At 29.7% G+C, this 24,368-nt stretch overlaps 1 protein-coding gene across 1 annotated transcript in view; it reads left to right on the top strand.

Annotated features, from left to right (window-relative positions):
* The window catches only part of LOC111708759 (uncharacterized), a 44,560-nt gene extending 25,018 nt beyond the window's left edge, over positions 1-19,542 (top strand). The window contains exons 40-66 of the mRNA XM_023482226.1: positions 213-251; positions 768-841; positions 1,563-1,611; positions 2,311-2,392; positions 4,327-4,436; positions 4,630-4,663; positions 4,751-4,845; positions 5,685-5,728; positions 5,884-5,931; positions 6,675-6,724; positions 7,757-7,861; positions 7,980-8,045; positions 8,228-8,267; positions 8,652-8,724; positions 9,153-9,219; positions 9,906-9,989; positions 10,323-10,400; positions 10,995-11,092; positions 11,627-11,701; positions 12,191-12,234; positions 12,410-12,458; positions 13,600-13,644; positions 14,737-14,764; positions 16,584-16,675; positions 18,079-18,166; positions 18,393-18,476; positions 19,039-19,542. Coding sequence (XP_023337994.1) covers positions 213-251; positions 768-841; positions 1,563-1,611; positions 2,311-2,392; positions 4,327-4,436; positions 4,630-4,663; positions 4,751-4,845; positions 5,685-5,728; positions 5,884-5,931; positions 6,675-6,724; positions 7,757-7,861; positions 7,980-8,045; positions 8,228-8,267; positions 8,652-8,724; positions 9,153-9,219; positions 9,906-9,989; positions 10,323-10,400; positions 10,995-11,092; positions 11,627-11,701; positions 12,191-12,234; positions 12,410-12,458; positions 13,600-13,644; positions 14,737-14,764; positions 16,584-16,675; positions 18,079-18,166; positions 18,393-18,476; positions 19,039-19,113 — 1,816 coding nt within the window. The 3' untranslated portion in view covers positions 19,114-19,542. The remainder of the gene's footprint in view (positions 1-212; positions 252-767; positions 842-1,562; positions 1,612-2,310; positions 2,393-4,326; positions 4,437-4,629; positions 4,664-4,750; positions 4,846-5,684; positions 5,729-5,883; positions 5,932-6,674; positions 6,725-7,756; positions 7,862-7,979; positions 8,046-8,227; positions 8,268-8,651; positions 8,725-9,152; positions 9,220-9,905; positions 9,990-10,322; positions 10,401-10,994; positions 11,093-11,626; positions 11,702-12,190; positions 12,235-12,409; positions 12,459-13,599; positions 13,645-14,736; positions 14,765-16,583; positions 16,676-18,078; positions 18,167-18,392; positions 18,477-19,038) is intronic.
* The last annotated feature ends 4,826 nt before the right edge of the window (positions 19,543-24,368 follow it).

Below are 24,368 nucleotides of genomic sequence, written 5' to 3'. Positions count from 1 at the left end.
TCTCAGTGATCCAAAAAATCCTTGAATCGCTGATCGTAAAAGATCAACAAAATCGTCCATTATTACAATATTTCGTAAAACATTTCTTTTTTAAATGTTTTTTTATCTATCTTAACATTTTAAAAGAAAGAATAATATTGCTGATGTTTGCAAAATATAACATAATTTTTGAAGAAAAAAAAGCTTGAAATCCAGAAGGTTTTTTTCTGTAGTCTGAACCTGATTTTGACAAAGAAACTAGAAGAATTTAGGTTAGAAATTTGTTCACAATGGCAACCCTTAAATATTTACTGCAATGATGCGAGTACAGTAAGCAATGTAGAGCCCGGATCGTCCCAAATTAACGGGTGTATTTAAGACGTACTTTGTATGTCACCGATACTCTAGAGTGTTTGGCCACTAGACGTCAGAACATAATTTAATTTTACTATGCTTTTAATTTTGTTTCGCCGACAGGGGCCTACAGGGGTCGCGTTTTACCGTCTCTAGGACGGACAATGTTGAAGACGTCATATGTTAGTAAACAGGATAGGATGGAACAATCTGGGCTCGGTACATTCTTCTTCAACAAATATTTAAACTTCAAGGACGAAAAACTTATTTATTTTTTTAATTTTAAATTTTTCAAATTTTTAAATGATTTTTTGCCATTATTTGCAAATTTGACATGATACAATCAAGTAAGTTAAAAAACTAAAAAAAACTGGTACTTAGCAAAATAGTTTTTTATATCTCAACTCTGTTTTCTTAATATTTCTTGGGTTTAGGAATCTACACCAAGATAAACGGAGATCTACTATCTTGGCAGACAAACTAACCACACTTCTCAAACATGTTGATGGAAAGTTTTTTCTTAAAAAATAATTTCTTGCCACAAACTCTAATTTCCTATAATCTCTGTATCTTTGTAACCTGATGGTGTGAACTTTTGATATTTCAAACTTAAAGGAACTGTTATTTCAAGTGAAAATCCATTTAAAGATGGCAATGTCAATTTACACTGGTACCCCTGAAAGCTTTGTCTGATTTACTACAGATAAACCCTAAATGAGCCATACATCGAAAGAATTTATCAAATGTCGTCTTAAATTTTTCAATGTGTTTTATACTATTTTACGTAAATCTCAGTATTTGCGAAAATAAATAAATAACCATGAATAAGCGGGAACAGTTTTAAAGAGTTTCATATAATCATTTAATTAAAAAACTAAATATCTGCAACATTCCATTATCAGAAAGTGAAGAATACGACATTTGATGAATTCTTTCGATGTTTGGCTTATTTAGGGTTTAACTGTATGAATTAGATATGCATTTCTTTTGTTTCTTTAAACTTTTATATTTTTTTTTGTTTTTGCGGCTTCTCTGCAAGTGATTTGCGCATCTTATAACAAACAACGGAGAAATTGACAGAAATAAACACTACCACCATGAATCGGGCTTCGCTTAAGAAAAATTCAAAAATTCAAGATTGGATATTAGCGCTCTGAAAATGAATTGTTAGAAAGACTTACGTAAATTAGCCAGTATAAATAATGTTGCATTTGATTACTTTATTGCAGAGCTGCTGGGATGTGTGATTGACAAGGTTGCGATGAAAAAGTGCTACAGGTTCGTACAGTTAAGGGAGAGACCGGCTAGACATGGTAGTTGAGCTAAGAGTGTGGTATTGTAGAGATATTTTTTTAGAATTCATTTGAGACTTATTGAGCCATGTTTGCGGTATAACATTGTTCTGCAGAGCGCAAATTCAATCTTTAAAATCCTCCTGGAAGGATTATTTTGAGAATCGTTTTTTAAAATTATTAATAAATGAAAATGGAAAATGTAACACAAAATCTTTGGTAAACTTATTAGTTGTTGAGTAACAAGTTGAAAAATTAAAATTAGCTCTTGTCATCGAAAGTAGTTAATCTTTTTAGGTTATCCGTTTCTGTAATATTTGAAGTTCATTAACGTCTTCCGTAGATTCCTTGGAATTTTTATTGAAAAGACGACATTTGAAGAAATCTGCAAACAAATTTACAAAAATAAGAAATTTAAGAAAATGATGATAAAGAAATAATTGATTCTACCATTGATTTGTTTAAAATTTACTTTAAGAAATATGTTCCTAAACAACTAATTTAGTAATTTGCATTTTGCTGAACAGTCATATACCATAAAAACGTCTCATTGATCTCAAATAAATCCTGTAAAATATTTCTACAACACTGCACTCTCCGCTCAACTACCATGTCTATCCGGTTTATCTATCTTAGACAGTTTTTTAAAATATTAAGATTATTTTTTACTTCAAAATATGTTAAGGGACAGTTTAAGTGAAGGACAAGATGCTTATTACTTTGCTTACATTACTACAGAATATACGGTCTATTCTACTTTAAAAAAGGTGAAAATAAAGCATTATTCATCTGTTTTTCTTTTGATGGATTAAACCAAAGAGAATAGAATATATATTAGAGTGGAATTTACTAGAAAAAAGTTTAAAACGGCCATTTTGTTGTACTGTTTCCATACTGCAGGTGTACTTTACATATTTATGCTATATAACCTTTTGGGCCCTGGAATAGAATTTTATACAGGGTGTCCCAAAAAAACATGGGAATACAGTGACGAATTCGATATCGTCTTTGTTATGAATTAGCATAGTTATACCTAATTTCAAAAGCCATAATATTATTATGTCTGCTAGAGTTTATTTTATGAAAAGGGTAAAAGAATGTAAAGATGTGTCTATAATGTCTCCGCAAGATGAACAGTGAAGACGGACAAGTTTACTCTGTTTGTACACTGAAATTTTCTTGTTTTACTAAGTACAACCGTATGCAGTCAAAACATAAACAAACAAAATGTGAACATAGCAGACGAAACTCTTAAAGATTACAGCTTTCTCAGTAGGTATCACTAAACTAAATCAAAGAATTAGTTAAAAAGACAATATCGAATTCGTCACTGAATTCCCATGTTTTTTGGGACACCCTGTAGAAAATCTAAAATTAATATTAAAAGAAAACCAAATTATGAAATAGGCTGGTTGCATAATTGACCAATGATCATTTCACATAGATTCTATGCATTTCACTTTACAAACGATGATTTTCCGTTATAACTATAAATCAAATGATTTTTTATTCACCTAATTCATTATGAAGTTTATTTAACAGCTTTAAAAAATTGAAATGGATAGTCTAGGGAACATATTGTTTTAATGTACTCTACTGCATATAATTTGTGAACATTTACATGATTTGTACACTTTGAACTTCCTCTCAGGCTGAAAAGGACTGAAAAAATTCATACCGAGAGATTCACTAGATTCCCCTCTAATATATATTCTATTCTCTTTGGATTAAAGTCTACTCAAAAAAAAGTGTGGCCTCAATTTGTGTTACAAGCCCTGCACTTGCATATCTTTTTTTATTTTAAAATTTTTAGATTCTTTAAACAATCATCACAAATATCCTAAGTCCCAACGTTTCCAAAATGTGGTCTGACTTTTTTGTGCTTTCAATGTTTTTGGACTCGGAGATGTTAAGAATTGTGTTCAAATATCTATTCCTCAAATAAACCCAACAACCGGACAAAATTTTGAAAGCACTAAAAGGCAGACAACATGACTATGGGCATTTTTTGGTCAAAAATGTTACTTTTAAAATTTGTATAATTAAATTGTTTCTATCGAAATCTAAAATTTTTAAAAATTAAAATTCGCAATTTTCAGCTCTGGTATAATTTTTACGGAAAAATTGTTTTTCAATGGTTCTTAAATGTTTCAATTGAACAGCATATATTTAATGCTTTAGAATATTCTAAGCAGAAAGGAGTTAGAGAATTTAAATAACTTTTCCTTAAAAATTAGACCAGAACTAAAAATTACGAATTTTCTTTTTACAATTTATCGAATTTTCTGTGATTTAGATTTCGATAGAAATAATTTGTATACACATTTTTGCTTTTGTGAACTTTTGATTCTGAGAGAAGAAAAAGGTTCGCAGATTTTCTTTTGGGCCATTGGAGTACCAAAAAAATTACAAATTTTCAAAAATATTAAAAAAAACACCATACGAAGAGTTGAAAAAGGTACAATTTTGCACCAGGCGCCGCAATTCACACTTTTATATTATAAAATTATGAAAATACTAGGCTTTCAGGTCGCATAGCGCCCACATTCATATAAATAATTTTAGTTTTAATCTTTTGAGAATTGTTGGCGGCATTTAATTTGAATATTCCAAGATGGCGGCATTTAATTTGAATATTCCAAGATGGCGGCATTTAATTTGAATATTCCAAGATGGCGGCATTTAATTTGAATATTTCAAGATGGAGATTGAAGCAGTGAAGAAGAATATGATTGCTGTGTCAACTCTACCCTATCTATTCGGAGAGTATAAACAGATACTCAAGGACTTATATGAAATATTTGTTAAAAAGTAAATATGTTTTTAAAAAAAATTAATGTGAAAGACATGTTTTTTTGCTTTATAAAGTTGACAGCTTTGATTTGAATCTGTAAAGTTCTGAAATGATCTTGGTTATATTTGATTAGTCTAAAATGAAAATCTTTTTTTTTTAGCAAAAAAAGGCCAATCTGAGTTGTATTCTACAAAAAATTAAATTTTTTAGGAAAGAAATTGTCTGCTCCGGATTCACCCTTCAGGTTACTCATTGAGCAAACTTTTTCCAATTTTGCATTAATAAGTTTTTGGCTTAAAATAAAGATTTTTGTGTAAACGCCCAATATTAGGAGCTCGAGACGTTAATACCTTGGAGCAGTGAACGGATGGAAGACAGAGACTTAAAAATGAATTTAGGAGTCTGGTTAATGTGGGAATTAGAAAGGTAAAAAAACTGAAAGGGACTGTCGACGAACTTCAAGTGACCCAAACAGAAATATACATGTCTGGTTTAGAAAGGCACCTTTTAAAAGGGACTGTTAGCGTAATTTCAAGTGGCACTCCATGCAAAGTTTGCAATGCTCAATTTCCAACGGTACCCTATATAATCAGGGGCGGATACAGGGGGGCGCCAGGACCTTCGCACCCCCCTGAGATTTCAGAATAGCTTCTCAATAGAGCTCTTAAGAGAAAGAAAACCTAGCGCAAAACAGGAAAAATATCTATCTATCATACTTTTGTTCCTAAATCTGGATTTGTTTTGTTCCAAAATAAATCTAGCACCCCCTCACTAAATCCTGTATCCGCCCGCCAATGTATAAGTTTTGTCTGATCAAGTAAGAACTAATTTATAGTTTTAACAACTGATTATTTTCAAGTTTGGGTTTGCTACAAAAATTAATTGCATTTCTACTTAAAAAAAATAAAGTAATTTTCAACAAAACAACAATATTTTCCACATTATTGATCAGATAAAGGTTTCACGGGTACCGAATTGTGAGTCGGGTATTGCCATCTTTGCATAAAGGGTCACTAGAAATTCGCTTACAGGCCCTTTAACTGTGCAACAATTTGGAACAAATAATCGTTTTTCAATCATGAAAAGATAGTCACTACAACACAGAAACCTATATTGAAAAACTATCAATTTTCAGATAAAAAAGCGAATATTTTCATGATTTTCTTGATCGATGTGATTATTTAATTGTAGTGTCTATTGAAATTACGTTGACAGTCCCTTTAAAAATATTCAGAATTTTATCTTAACAACTTGAATTGTTTAAGGGATCCCAATCTGAAGACCAGCTTTTCAAAAGTAAACAAACAAGGTATGTTATCAAGCCATGATTAAAAAATCTAAATATTTTTATCACTGTTTAGATTCTTTAGATGGGCTTTCGGGGGTTTTAAAAGGATTGTAAATTGCACGTATTGCATAAATAGAATAAACATTAATTATTTTCTAATTCAACATTTTTTTCAGTTGAGAAACTGTTTGAGGCAAGTGGGTCATCCTTTCCCGACAAAGGAGGTTTCTATCTATCTATCTATTTATCTATTCATTTATCTATCTATATATCTATCTATCTATCTATATATCTATCTATCTATCTATCTATCTATCTATCTATATATCTATTTATCTATCTGTCTATATATCTATCTATCTATCTATTCATTTATCTATCTATATATCTATCTATCTATCTATCTATCTATCTATCTATCTATATATCTATCTGTCTGTCAGTCTGTATATCTATCCATCTATCTATGTATATATTTATCTATCTATATATCTATCTATCTATCTATCTATGAATCTATCTATATATCTATCTATCTATCTATTTATCTATCTATCAAACTATCTATCTATCTATCTATCTATCTATCTATCTAGCTATCTATATATCTATCTATCTATCTATCTATCTATCTAGCTATCTATCTATCTATCTATCTATCTATCTATCTATCTATCTATCTATCTATCTATCTATCTATCTATCTATCTATCTATCTATGTATCTATGTATCTATCTATCTATCTATCTATCTATCTATCTATCTATCTATCTATCTATCTATCTATCTATCTATCTATCTATCTATCTATCTATCTATCTATATATCTATCTATCTATCTATCTACCTATCTATCTACCTTGAAAAGATATTACACTGCAATTATTTAACTTAACTCAGTATCGTCTTTTGATTCCTCAATATTTTAGGGATCACTGTACTCTTACTTCTATACTAATTGTTTAGAATGGGGTAAACTGGACTGGACCTGGTCCGAGTGTAAGGAGATATTACAGGTAACCACTTTTATCCAATCTATACATAAATTGGCTTGTCTGTCTGTTTGTCTGTTTGTTTGTATCCAATAAACGTCAAAACGGCTAAACCGATCGGGTCCAAATTTTTTAAGGGACATCACGTGACCACAGGGAAGGTGTATGAATGATAAAAAATTTTAAAAAATGTGTTTTAAAGGTTTTTAATTTTGTAAAAAAAATTAAATTCTTGAAAATCCGCGAATTTGTTTTTTTTTAAATCCGCAAAAAAATTTTCTTCTTTGTTATTAAATGTAAACAAAACGAACATGTTCACAATTTAAATAGAAGATGTGCTCAAATCGCCCTAAAAGCCTAGTGATCATAGATAAGTATAGAATGGATTTAAGCCGAAAAAAGTGTGAAATTCCCATTTGTTGTATGTACTGGTTTCATGATGTATTATTACTGCAGCTGTACTTCGCACATTTGCGCTCTAAAACCATTTGGGCCATGGAACATCTTTTTATATAAAAATTTTCTTAAAAATTATAAATTTTCTCTGAAACAAACTGTCATGCATTTTTTTATCTCAACCTATTTGAGTCTTAAATTAGTCTCGACGGCGGCTCTTAGTTTTGAGTCTGATTTTCCAGATTTTTTTAATCGTGGGCTCTGGACCATCCTGTCTGTATCGTGGGCTCCGGACCATCCTGTCTGTATCGTGGGCTCTGGACCATCCTGTCTGTATCGTGGGCTCTGGACCATCCTGTCTGTATCGACAAAATTTCGCTCTTTGATCACTAATTCGGAATCCGTCAAGAAAAGTGTAAAAGACTTATTATATCTACTTAAAATATAAAGTTTATATATTTAAAATAGTTTAATTAGTATATTTTGTTACTTTTAAATAAAATGTTTATGCTAAATTTATATTAAAAGAAATAAAGTAAAAAAATGCAAATAAGACAAATCTTTATGTAACAGGCGGAAATGAGTTCCAAAGTTAAGGCCCAGTTAAATAATTAGATAATTTTAAAATTCTTTGAATTAATCTGTTCTTAATTATTTTAGAAGTTGTTAATAGTAAAGTTTGAAGAAGCTGCAGGGTTTGAATGCTCACAAAACCTCATGGACAATCTGATACAGAGATATAGAACTGTAGATATTAATTTTAAGGTACAGGATAAAGTACAGGACAAAGTACAGTACAAAGTATAGTAAGGCTAAAATTGACAGAAAATCTTTAAAAGATTTTTTTTGTATTACAGAATTTTTAAAGAATTTGTTTGTGTAGAAGTTAGCAAGTGTACTGCATAATCTTGCAGAAATATACGAGACCAAAGCAGATTTTAAGCAAAAGGTAACACCGATTTTTTTGCAGTGCGAAAACTTACAATCTTTATTTTAAAATTAGCTTGTTAGTCATTTGACCATTATCTTTAATCCTTTTTTGCCCCAAAATATCACTTATAGAATAAATTTTGGTTATTTCACAAATTTTTAATTTAATTTAATTTAATTTTTAACGATTCAAATTTTCAGATGCGTGCCGCCACTTCAGAAGAGCAGAAGAAAACTTTAGGTAGATAAATTAAAAACACAGAAAATGTTTTTACTTTATTTCTATTTCTCACAATTGATTAAAATCACAACGAATATTTAATCAAGGAACGAAATACTTGCTTAGACCTGAGCTTTTCTACTCACAACTTTTTACCTAATTATTTAAACTATAAATTTTCCGACATCAAAATCAAATAGTCAAAGGTTGGAAAGATCAGAGCTGATTTATGTCCTAAGGTTGAAAAAGATAAAGGGATTCGAAAATCAGTTTTTCTTTCTTTCATATTTTAGACAATTTGGTTGTTTCCAAGTTTTGTCATTTAATTAGAATAAAAAATAAAACATCTTCTTTTATTCTGTAGAACTGTGTTTGTAAACTATGAATATTATTTAAAAAATTTAGAAAATTCTCGAAGAGACATTTTGGACCCGGAATACTTCAAGATAGAATTTATCAATGCTCCTTCACCATTTAGGTACTGTGGTCGGCGTTTATATCAATACAACAAAGACGACCTTTTTATATAAGTTTTCATTTCTAACAATTTTTTTGAAATTACAAGTTTTACAAGTAAACAAAGAGAAGCTATTAATTAGCAGGTTCTCTTTGTTTACATTTTTACGTGTATCCATGCCACTGTTAGGTCTGGTTTATTTCAAGAACCAGACCGACATCTAACCAGCTATAGCGAGCTGTACACTGTACAGTACGCATAAAGATTATACCAGGCAAAACGGGACAGTACACAAAATGAACCAGCTCCTTCTAGGGAAATTCTAGTGAAGCTTTGTAGAAATCGAAGGTCGTCTTCATTGTATTAGTATATACGTTGACGACTGCAGCAAACAAATTAAATAAACATTTAATGAAAAATAAATAAATAAAATTTTTTATTATTTTTAGGTTTTTCCATGGGCAGAAGTTTATATATCGGGAAAGAGCGATGCAAAGAACTGATGATTTGGCGCAAGTAAGTATCAAATGCACTTGTAGTATACCAGAAGGAGAAGGTCAAATATGTGATGCACTACTGGTACAACCTTGTGACCTCGTAGCTCTCCTAGTTTTGATTTCGGTAGATATTAAAATTTAAACATCTTTGCTCTTCTTGATTCCTCTTCAATATTATTAGGAGGTTTAATAAAAAACATTATTTTAATATAATATTATATCTTAGACGTGAATACAGACCAACTAGATCTTTGTGAATCAACAGTAACCCCGTTTAATGGGACTGTGTGTCGTATCCAAAACAATAATTTATGTATTAGAAATATTAAAAATATAAAAATTGGATTTTCTGGTTCTCTGATTTTTATTCCCATATCTTTGAAATTCAATATCGTCGATATTTGAAACTATGAATTTTGTTAGATCAAATAGTCAAAGCTTAAAAAATGAAAGGTTTACACCTTTAGGTTGTAAAGCTAAAGGGGTTAACAAATTTGGTTTTGCAAAGACTTAAAGGGACTGTTCACTTATCTGGGTAATTTCATGGTTGTCTTTGAACATTAAGACCAAAACTAATCAATAGCTAATAGGCTATTTAGTTTACCTCGAAATTACCCAACTAAGTGAACGGTCTCTTTAATTATCTGACTTGGAATGGGTCTGAATATCCGGTCTCCAGTGTACATTGTAAAATTTCTTGTTTAGAAGTTATCAGTATGGTTTCCAGACGCTGAGGTACTCCTCTCGAAGCAAGCGATGAGAAAGTCTGAGAATATTAATGTTACAAAGGTTGAATTTATTTCTGATACAAATAATATTGATTTTTATTCCAACTTCTTTAAAGACAGATTTAATGTTTTATTATCAATTGCTATAATTATTTGGAAATAGAAGACGACTTTTAGACTCACATTATGACTTTTTATAGTCTAATGAACATGAGACACTGCTATTGTGCTGTTTAAAACATCCACATTTCACTTGATAAATAATTTTATGATTAACTATCATAACTTTTTGCTTTGAAATAACATTAATTATTGACTTAATGTCGTCTTCCTATTTCACTGTTTTCTGGTTTTCTAGCTGTATGAATTTCAATGAAATATGTCAATATTTTAGTTTGTGATTTTTGTTCAAAAAGTAAACCCGATCATGACAAATATGGAAGGCTTTGAGAACTTAGAGATTCCATTTCAGGTTAGTCCATAGTTATACAGTGTTTCTGTTTCCGGTTAGTTCATAGTTATACAGTGTTTCTGTTTCCGGTTAGTTCATAGTTATACAGTGTTTCTGTTTCCGGTTAGTCCAAAGTTATACAGTGTTTCTGTTTCCGGTTATTATTATAGTTTCTATTAATATATGCTATGCGTTCTCTGTTTAAATTATGCATTTCTGTTTAGGTTATAGTACTTTATATTTTCCAGGTTGTACGTTTTAGTTAATATTAAACGTTTCCTTTCATTTATTTTATCTGTTTAAGTTATACGTTTTCTGTTTAGATTTTTCGTTTATGCTTAGGCTATATGTTTTCTGTTTACGTTATACGTTTTATGTATGGTTTTAATTTTCTGTTTAGGTTTTACTTTTTTGTTTAGGTTAAACGTTTTCTGTTAGGTTATACGTTTTCTGTTTAGGTTGTACGATTTCTGTTTAGGTTATACGTTTTCTGTTTAGGTTATACGTTTCATGTATAGGTTTAAATTTTCTGCTTAATGTTTACTTTTTTGTTTAGATCAAACGTTTTTTGTTAGATTATGCGTTTTTCGTTTAGGTTATACGTTTTCTGTTTAGGTTATACGTTACCACACAAAGAACGTAACGAACGCGTACGCATTTAAAGAACAATTTAAACGAAATGGCGAGGAGGGATTTGTGAGATTAGCACTCAGGTTAATTTTTAAAATAAATCCAATTTAAAAATCTAAATTAAAAATTAAAGATTAAAATTTAAAGAAAAAAAATTAATTTAATCTTATAAAATGAGTGAAATCTTCGTAATTTAGCATAAAAATGTTTGTAAAAAGAGTTATTTATGACCCAAAATGTACGTTAAAACTTGGACAATTCGAAAATGTTCCGTTACATTCTGTTGCAACCAAGGGACAGTGTATGGAACTTTATTTTACTCTCCATTCGATTCACTTCGGTACCCTTTGAACCCAATTGTTTGATCAAGATTGAAGAAGAAATCTTTTCAGCTAAAAATTGGTTATTATTAATTGTGATTTCTCTACAAAAGTGACTCTCGGATGAATGCATCGCAAATTGTCATGTTTTCACATAGAAAAACGATCTTATCTCTCTCCATGTTACTCAAATTGAGGCTTTCAGTGTAACGCTGTGAATAGGATATACCATATATTTTTTTAATGGAGGGTTATTTGAAATGACGTGTACAGTCCCTTTAACCAGTTTTGTTTTAGCCTGACTGAGTTCGAGCTGCCTGGTATATTGAGATGGTCTAAAGTCATCGAGGATTCTTTAATTCTTGAATTCAGGGAAAACACACGAAAAAAAATAATTCTAAAAAAGAAAATGTTTTTAGTTATAAAACATTTGAGCAACAAATTTTATATTTGAATCTTTAAAAAAGGCGGTTCAAGCTTTAATTATTTTTCGCATCTACTCTTTACTGTTTTCAATCGGAATTCCGTTGCGCGGAATAACGTTATACATGCTCGCAAGTAAAATCCACACCATATTTTAAATTTTCTCGACACCTCCCATAAGTATTTCAGAACTTTTCGGACAATAATAATGCACCATTCTCACAAAATTATCTTTATACAAATTTGACTTTTTGTCACAAACTCTAACTCCCCCCTCCTTATAGCTTAGCAACCCGATGTCGTTGACCTTAGATATTTCAAACTATGAATTCTGCTAAATCAAATAGTCTAAGTTTGAAACATCATCGGCTTACACTATCAGGTTGCACAGATATAAGCATTAGAAAATTCCTTTGATTTTTGTGCTTTTAACACTAGGCCTGTAGTTAGTTATCTACATAACATTCAGGATAAAAATTTAGGTAAAATCATAAATTTAAAATTGGTTAAACTTTGTTATTTTGTTCTTGGTTTGTAAAAATAATTACGAATCGGATTTACAACATTTATGAATTTAAATGGATTGCCCTGCACGGATGTTTACTTATGGTAACCTATCTCTTTAAATATAATATGTCATTCATATTCTAAATTTAGTTCTTCAAGAAAATCTTGAATCTTTGCTTGAAGACGCTTCATCTGTTAGGTAATACATAAATTTAGGCTTTAAATAATGGTCTAGTATGACACAGGGTGTTCCAATAAACATGAGTATTAAATATCGTTTTTGTTCCATACGGGATTATTTCATAAATATGAATTTACAGTATCACAATTAAAACATTTAAAAAACTACTAGTGTCGATATTTCCAAACTGTGGTCTACTATTGTTTTACCTTCAAATATCACAGATATAATAGGAAATATGCCCTGAGTCCGAATTTAATGAATTTGAACCGAGTCTAAAGTCCTCCCAAAATCGGTTTCAGTTGAGCAAACATATTTGAGTCGCGGCTCAAATTTTTTTTAATTCGGCCTCAGATTTCAATTTATTAAAAATCAACAAAACTGATCAAATGTTTAATATCTCCGTCAGTTATAAAGATACAAAATAGCAAGGTTATGATGCAACGAAAGTTTTTTTCAGAGGTGTACGCATCTTTTGTACTGCAGTGTACTGTCTCTGGGCGGTAATCCATCTTTCACATAAAAAAAATCAATGAAATATTCTGGCCATTGGAAACTATTATAAGAATTATCAAAATTATCAAAATTTAATGCTTTTAACCTACTCGGATACTAAAGGAACACATATCCATCTATAAATGTTTACAAATTCCGCCCAGAGAGAACTGGTTTCAATATGTACGCAGAGTATACGCAACTGCAATTAACTTTCCTTGCATTATAAACTTGCAAAATAGGTAAACCATATTTTGGAAAGCTCACAAGACTTTAAGTCTTTTTTAGATGCTTTATGTCAGTTATCAGATATTGGAAATAAAAGACGATATTCAAGTCGTCTCTGCAAGTATCAGAGGTTAAAACTTTTAAATCTGTTCAAACCGCGCTAAGCCTGCATTTGTGGTTTAATTTAAGTCGTTTGGCACAGCAACCTCGTAAAATAACTTTTTTTATATATTTCTAAGGAAATGTCGCTTTCATTGCTTTTTATTGAAAAGTAACTGAGTATTTTCCTTTAATTTCAAACTGAGACTTGACAGAATTCATAGTTTGATATATCAACATCAGGTTACAAAGATATAGGGTTAGAATATCAGAGTTTGTAGGGAAAAAAAACTCAGCTCCTTTAGTCTTTAATTTGATATTTTTTATTTTTATTTAGTATGCATACAATATCCAGTGATCTTCAGGGCAGTATAATACCCAGGTAATATTACTTATGGGCAACGTTTTGCCCGTTTTTAAATATTCAAAAATTTTAGTCTATTAAAAGGCTTCATAAGAATCTGAGATGTGAATTTTATTTTTAAATTGTATGCTAGACAAGTTTGCTTATATTACGTTATGCTAATTTCTTTTTCTGACCAAAGATAATATACAAAACGAACGATTTTATTAAAACGATTTTATTGAAACAATTTTATTAAATCGATTTTATTAAACCGATTTTATTAAAACGATTTTATTAAAACGATTTTATTAAAACGATCTTGCTAAAACGATTTTATTAAAACGATTTTATTAAAACGATTTTATTAAAACGATTTTATTAAAACGATTTTATTAAAACGATTTTATTAAAACGATTTTATTAAAACGATTTTATTAAAACGATTTTATTAAAACGATCTTGCTAAAACGATTTTATTAAAACGATTTTATTAAAACGATTTTATTAAAACGATTTTATTAAAACGATTTTATTAAAACGATTTTATTAAAACAATTTTATTAAATCGATTTAATTAAACCAATTTTATTAAAACGATTTTATTAAAACAATTTTATTAAAATGATTTTGATAAAACGATTTTATTAAAACGATTTTATTAAAAAGATTTTATTAAAACGATTTTATTCGAATAATTTCATTGAAACGATTTAATTAAACGATTTTACTAAAACGATTTTATTAAAACGATTTTATTAAAATGATCAGATAGTTGATATTCGTATTGGAAAATCGTTTTGATTAATATCTATGATCAGAAAAAACATTCGCATAATGCAATCAAAGCGAACTTATTGAGAATGCAATTTAGCAATTTAATGAAACCTTTTTAACATGAAAAAAACCTAATTATGTTTTAAAACGATGCGTAATAAGATGGATAATATAAAGTTTCTTTATTTTTATTTTTAACTTTTTTAATTTAAATGGATTTTTATCGTTGACTATACGCATAACATATCATTTTTCCACAGAAAAATTCAGTTTTTAAATTTTTTTCCACTTTTCGGAGAATTTCTAACTTTTGGAAATATTTTTGTTTGCGTTTTAATTTATTTTATGTTTTAGCGTAAATGGTGGTATTGAAAACCTACAGGTAAGAATATATAAAATATACTTCAGTTTATATACTGTTAAAGGGATTGTGAGGGAAATTTAAAAAAGGTAAAAAAAACGTTCTTTTATTATGTCTTCAAAATATTCATGCGGCTTCTTAAATATCTTTAAAAAATTCAGCTTGTGAGTTTTTCATATCTTCGCCCTAAAAATGGGACTTCAATCCAGCTCCAATTTTTCTGAAATTGATATGTCTTTATTGCACTTGAGTTTTATTAGACCAATAACTGATTTGCTGTACATTTTTTAAGTTTTCTGAAAGGGAGTGACCGGCAATGTATGGCCTGGTTGAACTGAGATTGACGTATTATGGAGAAATTTTCTAGGCTACATTTGACACCTATCAGATCTTCAAATTCCTCATAGATATTGTCCATTTTAGAGGGATGATTTTGAGAATCGGTTTAAATTAGATTATCCAAGGACGACCACGACAAATATCACAAAAATTCTACGGTTTAAACTAATTAGTTGTTTAGGAACAGGTTGAGAAAATAAAAATCAACTCTTATCATAAAATAAGTAATCTTTTTGGTTTCTGTAATGTCTCAATGTTAAAAACCATTTTCTGTAAAATAAGAAAATCAATTTAATCAATTTCTTATGAGAAATATGTTCCTAATATCTAATAAGATTTACTGTAGAAATTTTTTTAAATTTTGCTTTGTCGTTTTTGAATATCTATGTAAAAAACAAGACATTCGTATAAATATATATATATATATATATATATGTTGCGTATAGCTGGCCAAACAGCTGGATCGATTGGGCTGAAATTTTTTGTGGACACTCATGGGTGGCTGTGGGGTGTTAGTTATATGCTAAAAAAATAAATTATAGAGGACGTGAGTCAGACTCTAATAAAACGCATAAATAACTTCCAGTATATATATTTCTTATAACTTATTACTAGAGGGTTCAGAACTAGAGTCAATATCGATATCGCACGTGTAGACTGTAGAGATGATATCAGTACTAATGCCCCGTATCCGTTCTATCTCATTCTGTTGAATCTTGTGGAACTAGTTTAACGCGGCCAGGCATCGTCTTCCACAAAATAATATTTTTTCTCAAATTTTTTTTAAATAAAAAAAATTTTCCACGGGCAATGCCGGGCTCTTCAGCTAGTTTTGAAGTAAAACCGATTCTCAAAATTATCCCTCCAAAATGGAAAATCGATGAGGATCTTAGATATTGAATTCGGGCTCTTGCTAAACAAATATGCACCATGAAAACGTCTCAAATAAATCCTAAAAAATTTCTCAATAATACTGCAATCTCAGTTCAACTACCAATCATTGCCGGTCATTCCCTTTAATCAAGGACTGGATTTTCTAGTTTCCAACGTGTTAGAAAATACAAACTCGAAAGGGGCTGTAGGCGTAATGTGAGTTTACCCTCCATGCAAAGATGTCAATGCCCTATTTACAACGGTATACCCTTGAATACTGGATCAAATCTAAAATGTGGAAGATAACGTTGTTTTCTGACTCGAAAAGTGTTTATTTTTGTGAGTTTCTCCGTTGTTTCTTATAAGCAAGAAACGCACAAGTCCCTTTCGCAGAGAACCCTCAAATGAAAATTAACAGGTTAAACAAACAAAAACATGGATATCTAATTTATACTGATTTAGAAAAAACTTTCAACGGTACCGTTGTAAATCAGACATTGCCGTCTTTGAATGGAGGGTCACTCAAAACTAATGCATACAATCTCTTTGAGAGGGGTATGGCAAGACAGGAGAAGCCCTCCCTCCATATTGGGGCTAACCCTAACCTAAATTCCTTCGTTTAATTTAGAAACAGTTCATCAATGCAGAATACATAGAAGCACATCCGTATGATTCTGACTATGTTGATCTTCTCATCAATGAAATAAAAAAACAGAATATGTAATTATAAGAATACTTGCTTTTTTTTACTTGCTTGGAAACCCATAATTGCCTGGAGATTTTTTCATAAAGCCTAATTCGCGAAATTTTTGTTTGCTTTTGTTTTACAATTTTCCACAAAGAGAACATGTCCGCTATGGAAATATAAGATAGGCGCGAAACGCTCTAATAATCAAATCTATATATAAATTTGGCTTGTCTGTCTGTTTGTTTGTTTGTTTGTCTGTTTGTATCCAATAAACGTCAAAACGGCTGAACCGATCGGGCCCAAATTTTTTGTGGGACATCTAGGGACCCCAGGGAAGGTTTATGAATGATCAAAATTTCAAATATTTGTCTCCATCAAAATTCGATCTTCACTAAATTTTTGAAAATTTTGAAAATCCACGAGTCCCTTAATCATAGATCTGTGCAGTCCTAAGTCTGATCGAAGTCCCTATGTCCTTGTTTGCCAATAAGGGGCTTACTCCTCTTATAGTCTGCAAAAGTCCTTATAGTCTGAAATAATCCCTATTATATTTGTTGTTCGTATTCTAAGGTTGTCAGGCTTTGTGTAACCTTAAATGGTATATTTTTTATAATACTCATGAGAAGTAACATATATGTTTTTAGAGAGGATAAATTAAGAATGACTGACTTTCTTAAAGCGAAAATAGTTTGACATCCAATTAGAAATGATGCGCGAAGCGCCTAAGAAAAATTTTGGTATTTTTTTCTTCATTGACAAAATTTGATAAAAGATGGTCAAGTGAAGAGGGGGGGGGGGGCGAAACTCGGTTCGCCCCCCTCCTAGTTGCGCCACTGGGTACACGGGGTTAAAAGAGGAAGATTGGGACACCACGAGAATGTTCTTTGCTTGGTTTAAAAGTGAGATGAGAAGGTTTTGACTTTTAGAGGGAAAACTTAGTTGTCAGGCAAAGCTGGGTTTCTGGGCTAGTTTTGCTTATAAATATATATCACTAAAAAAGTTTAGGGTAAGTCTTTAGAAATTTAAAATAAAAAAATACTTTGTGATATTTGGTGATAAAGATTAAAGGAACAAATGCGACTTTCATAATTTCACAGTTTTCTGAATACCACTGTACTCTTCAAATATTGAAATTTTATTTAACATTTTGAATGAAAATTCTTATCAATCGAATAAAATACTTCTTGTAAATATTAATCTTCTTTTGTAAACTTTGTGAAACTGTAACAAGTGTCAATATGAATAATAAACACACTTTTTCTACTGGATTCATGATTTTCCAGTTTTTTTATCTAATAAATAAAAACAATGTATAAAAAAATCGCGAATGATTGTAAGTTTGAATTTCCTCAATTTTCACTTTTTCAAATTCGCGGATTTTTGCAAATTTTTACCAAAGACGACATTCAAAACTTATTTTCTTTGTATTTTCTAGTTACCTTGAGGGGTTGCTGGCTATCCATGGTAGAAAGATCAACGAAGACAAAGAAAATAAAAAGCTCGAGGACCTTAAACCTTTGCAAGTAAGAAAAGAAAAGATCATTAAATAAAAAATATGAAACTATATTTGATTAATCTCTAAATCTTTCTTAGATCTAAATTTCTATTTAGTAAATTAATTAATAGATTTACAAAATTACAAAGTTAAAAAAGATTATGCAGAGTTTTATAAGGTTCACAACTTCTCAACTTTTTTTTCTCTATAAAGTATTTTCTGTGAAATATTGTTTTTAAAAGTATTTTGTTTAGAATGTGATGGAGGAAGAGTTTAGTTTACGAAAACGTAAAGTTGGTGAACTTTACGGAGACAAACTTGTGGATAAATCTTTTCAGGTCATTCAAACATTAGATACAGTGATCACCAGAAAACTGTGGAATAGGAAGACGAACTTAAAGCAAAAATTAAGTGTATTCGATGTTACAACGCAAATAGTTTCACTAGGAACTTATTACATTACATATTTAGTGAAATGGGTCTGTTTACACTGCACTATTGCTGTGTCTGATGTTCATTAAACTATCTAAATTCATACTTTGAGTCTAAAAGTCGTCTTTCTATTCCAAAATTTTCTGGTTCTCACTGCATAATATGAAATGTTACAAATATACAATTAAGGATTAGATATATAGAATAGCTCTAATATAAATGTAAACAGTTTTTTCTTTAAATTTTATTGTAATGTCCTTTAATGTCCTGGATATTTAATAGTTTCTGATTGGATATAAAAGTTTTTAATGGAAATCCAGCTTAACCTGCCATTTTAACAAAACTTTCGCCTTTTTTAGTTTTCATTTTATTTTTCATAGATTTGTTTTTTTTACAACTTGACATCGAAATTTTGATTCACAAAGAAGTTCAAAGGCATTGAAAGTTTAAGATTTTTTCTCTTTTTAGATCCCCATAATGGATAAAGAGATATTAGCGGCAGCAGAGAATAGAAACATGGGTGTAATCAGATCTAATATGTGAAAATCAGATCTAATAAGTGAAAACCAGGTCTAATATGTGAAAATCAGATCTAATATGTGAAAATCAGATCTAATATGTGAAAATCAGATCTAATATGTGAAAATCAGATCTAATATGTGAAAACCAGATCTAATAAGTGAAATCAGATCTTATATGTGAAAATCAGATCTATTATGTGAATATCAGATCTAATATGTGAAAATCAGATCTAATATGTGAAAATCAGATCTAATATGTTAAACTTCGCAATAAAAAGCTTTAATAAAATGATCCATATTAATATAATTTTTAAAATTTTGTTCTTTCAAAAAATAATAAATAAATTAGTCTATTTAAAAGATGTTATCAATTCTATCAATACATGAAAACATGCATGTCATATTATATCCTTCAAAGACTTTGCTAATTAGCAAAGTCTTTGATATCCTTTAGTTGCTATCTTATATTCATATAAAACACGAAATATTTTTTATTCGTTGGNTTGAATTCTGAAGAGTGGATAATTATTTTATAGGAAAAGAGATGGGAAAGAGGGGGGGGGTATTCAAATTACATTTTTGTCAAAAAGAAATTAAGTTTTTTTCAACAAACTTTGTTTTTATCTTTACAATCAGATTTCGAAGATCTTTGATATTTCTAACTATAAATTCTATTATAGATCAAGGTAGTGTAAGTTTGAAATATCAAAGGTTTACATAATCAGCTGTTGTTAAGAGATTAGAGATTTATAGAAATAATTGTGTTTGTGGCAAAAACTCAATTCTATTGCGTATTGGTCCTGAGCCCAAGAAGTTGGTATATATATGCTTGTAAATATTTATAATTTCTGGCACCATATCACTATTTATTAATTCATAAATTTCTTCCAAGTTAACAAATATCATTGCTGCATTGAACTCAAGCTATCATAAACACGCACAAACGTTACAGGGTTACTTTTCAAAATATATGTTTAATAGTTTAAAAAAAATCTTTTTTAATGTTAGACTTTTTCATTGAGATTCTGAACAATTTGTAAATTTGAAAGAAAAAACGGTTAAAAAGGGTAAAATTCCATTATACTAATTTTAATCTCACCCTGTTCTATTCCCAAAAATATCTCTAGGTACCTGGTACACATTGTCTGTTATAAATACAGTAATCCCCATATTTGTTAACCTGGACATTAGATATATTATTACGTTGTACATTATCTGTAAATCTAAATGTGCTTATCATTGACATGCATTGTGATTAGATTAACTACGTTATATCTATCCTCGCTAATCTTATAAATATGTACATTAAGCTTAAACTACTGTGTCTGTATATATATATCTCGACATAAAACTTGTAATTACATTGATTAACGTTAACTTGTAACATAAGATATATAAAATAAATTTGTTGGTTGAGACTCTGCTTCGATTATGGTATTAGAAGTAATTTGGTCCTCGTTGAAACATACGAGCTGAGATTGTGCCAAGAGATTTGGCATCAATTGATTAAAAGCTTGCTTGTGTCCCTGTGTGATATTCAGAGCCAATAGTCCTTGTTAAAACATACAAGCTGAGATTGTGCCTAGCGTTTTGGCATCGATGGAATAAGAGCTTGTTTAATAGAGCTACGCTTGTGTCCCTTTGTAACATTCAGAGCTATTAGTCCTCTTTGAAACATATGAGCTGAGATTGTGCCTATAGAGATTTGGCATTGATCGATTAAGAGCTTGTTTTTAGCTACGCTTGTGTCCGTATTAACATTCAGAGCCGATAAGATCGTGCTCAATGTTTGGCATTGATCCCGGTTGACGTTTATAGCTGACGAGTTGTCCCTGGTTTGATACAGTTCTGAACGAAGTTTTAACAGTACGGCATTTACTACATATCCACATTCCTTTCTTTTTTATTCAGTCATGCACCTTCGGAAAGGTCAGACATGTTTTATTAATATTTTATTAAGTTAATTATTTACAATTAATGTCTGCTTGTACTTAGCGAAAGACTTGTAACCATAGTTTATAAACTTGTAGAATTAATTTTTATCATGTGCATTTTAATTTCACTATATTTGGTTGGTTGTATAAACGCTCTTAATTTAGTCATAGAAATTTCCGTTTTTACAATATCTATAGTGAGGTGACAAGGTATAAGCTAAAATATGAATAACACTAAATATGGATCAAATCAAATTATGCAGTAATAACTATAACTGATATAAAACTTACGTTACAATAAATATGTAAATCTATACAGCAGCAGCAGAGCTTAGATACAGGGTGTCCCACGAAACATGACAGTTGGTGAATACAGGGTGTCCCACGAAACATGACAGTTGGTGAATAGTTCTGAATGTCCTCTTCCATATACTGTATTAGACATTAAAGACTTTTTGCAGTTTATTTCTTTTAAAAAATATTTAACTCATTTATATTTTACTGCGAAATCAATTTTACTATATTATAACTGTCATATAATAAATGTTATTACTCTCTTTAGTATCAAACAACTTATCAAATTATGGAAGAAGACATTTTAAACTATTCAAAAACTGTCATGTTCCGTTTGACACCCTGTACCTAAAAGCTGTTTTCACAAAGCCCCCCTGTAATCCTTAATATTTTTTTATAGAAGGTTAGAAATGATTATTTATGGGGGTAAAACTGAAGTGGTTGTCAGACTATCAATTTACGTTATTTTCATTTATGGAAATAACGGAAATTTAAAAAAGATTTTTTTTTTATTTCTTTAAGAATTCATTATACAATACCAACATGTTAATATTTGTGTATTTTCATACTTTCAAATCAAATCAAATCAAATCAAATCAAATCAAATCAAACCAAACCAAACCAAACCAAATCAAATCAAATCAAATCAAATCAAATCAAATCAAACCAAACCAAACCAAATCAAATCAAATCAAATCAAATCAAATCAAATCAAATCAAATCAAATCAAATCAAATCAAATCAAATCAAATCAAATCAAATCAAATCAAATCAAATCAAATCAATATTCACGCAGAAACATTACATAAGATAAATCAACATTTATTTATTAATGTTCTGCGTCTGATATGATCAGAAAAGTGAAAATATGAACACTCTGAACAGCAAAAAGGCACCATCATATATGAATATACATTTAATCACAATGAAAAGTCATGTCTTTTTTTCTGTAATACATAGAGAATTGAATAGACTGTAATCCCTTCTCAATCAATTTTTCAATTATTAATAAAGTTCTTAATTCTCCTTCCCCGCTTTTAATTGATCTAACAAAAGTTTCTGCTTAAAGGAATACAAGAGTTTAACTTATTAACTATTGATAATCAATAATATATATATATAAATATATATATATGATTTTCAATATTTTATCATTATTATTTTGTCACACACTAGCTAACGATATATAATTGGAACGAATATGCTATCAGGGAGCTTAGTAACTTTTAGGTTTTAAATGTTACTTATGTATAGCCGCAATCGTTTTTCTCTACATTACTTTATAAGAATATCCAAATTTAAGGTTTCAGAGATTTTTACTTTATTTTTTGTCTTCATAATGAATTCATTTTAAGGTTTACATTCTTCCAATCTTTTTAAAAATTCATAATTTAAAGAGCGAAGGTCCACAAATATTTAACAGATTTTTTTATTCTGATGTTTAAAATAAGTTTTCCTATTACCTTACTTCAGTGTTGTGGGTTAATAATAATGATAATAATAATAATAATAATAATAATAATAATAATAATAATAATAATAATAATAATAATGATGATGATGATGATGTAAATAATGGAAATCATAATAATTATGTACAAGAACCTCTCTATATTCAGTGAAATCAAGCATTTTCCAAATTGATAATTCAATGACAAATGGAATAAGCGTGAAAGTTTATTTTCAAACTTCGTTTCTTAGGCCAAAATTTTATTTTACGGGCGCTGGCATTGTTTTAGTCAAGATTTACAATTTTTACTATTTATGCAAAATTGTGACTTTTACGAATCTCATCTATGGGACTTAACTTAAGCTGCAGTTGTAAATATTTTAAAACTATATAATTCTTGGAATTTTTGCATTAGAATATTATTTGACGTTCCATGACGTGACCTATGTGGCAAAGATTGAATTGCACTAAATAGCTTTTTGTCCGTATCTGCTTAGAAAAGGATTAAATGTTTTTAATTTTTTTACAAGTAAAGGCAATTTTACGAAAAAATAGTTAGACACAATTTTATCGAGAAGAAAATGCAGGAATTTTTTTTCCAAGGACTGTAAATGACTTAACGTTCTTCATATGTCAGTAATATTATTCAAAAGGCGGTAAAATCCCTTCTTCTTTGCAACCTGATGGTGTTAACCTTTCAAACTTTGCATTTTATTTTTATTTAGATATAGCAGAGTTTATAATTTGAAATATGAAAAGACAAGTACAACAGGTTGTAAGTGTTAAGTTCCTTTATGATATCAATCTATAAAATAAAGCAAGACATTCATATATATATGTTGACTTTAGCCGGCAAAACGGCTGGACCAAATGGGCTGAAATTTATTGTGGACACTCTTAGGTGGCCGTGGGGTGTTATGGGATAAAAAATTAGATTTTTTCCAAAAATTCTATTTATTTTGTTTTTTCAAATATTTAAAAAAATATTTTTCTTATTTTTTTCCACGGGCAACGCCGGGCCCTTCAGCTAGTAGTTAATAAAACACTGTGAACTAGATAGAAGGAGAGGAAAAGGTCATTTATGTGTGGCTTTACTTGTACGACTTAGTGACCTCGTAGCTCCTACGTAAATTCTAATATTTTTACGTTTATTTATTTATTCAACTATTCATATTTGTACGTAAACATGAACATTGCCGCACCTATTATAGTTTTAGCTTTATTGTGTTTGTATTTATTTTCTAAATATAATGTAATAACTACCAGCTCAAGTGCCCGGCGTTGCCCGTGAAATTTTAGAAACACTTGAAAATAATCTTAATTTTAAAGAAGAAAAAAAATTTATGTTTGAAAAAAAATTTACACAAATAAACTAAATTATATATATGAGCAAAGAGCAGCTTTATTAAAGAAAATAATAATTATAATTAGTGAACAAAATAATATATTTTATTTCATTTTTGAAATTTCTAAATTCCTTGAATTCTGAAAGATGAGTCTCATTCCCCCCCCTCCCCCACACCCACACAAAAAGAGGGGGGGGGGCTTGGATACAAGAAAATCTTTCCTTTAAATGGCGTCTTAAAAGTTAAAGTTAAT

The sequence above is a fragment of the Eurytemora carolleeae genome, unplaced genomic scaffold, assembly GCF_000591075.1.
Source record: "Eurytemora carolleeae unplaced genomic scaffold, Eaff_2.0 scaffold880, whole genome shotgun sequence".
NCBI lineage: Eukaryota > Metazoa > Arthropoda > Copepoda > Calanoida > Temoridae > Eurytemora > Eurytemora carolleeae.
This window is presented reverse-complemented; position numbering and strand designations above follow the sequence as displayed.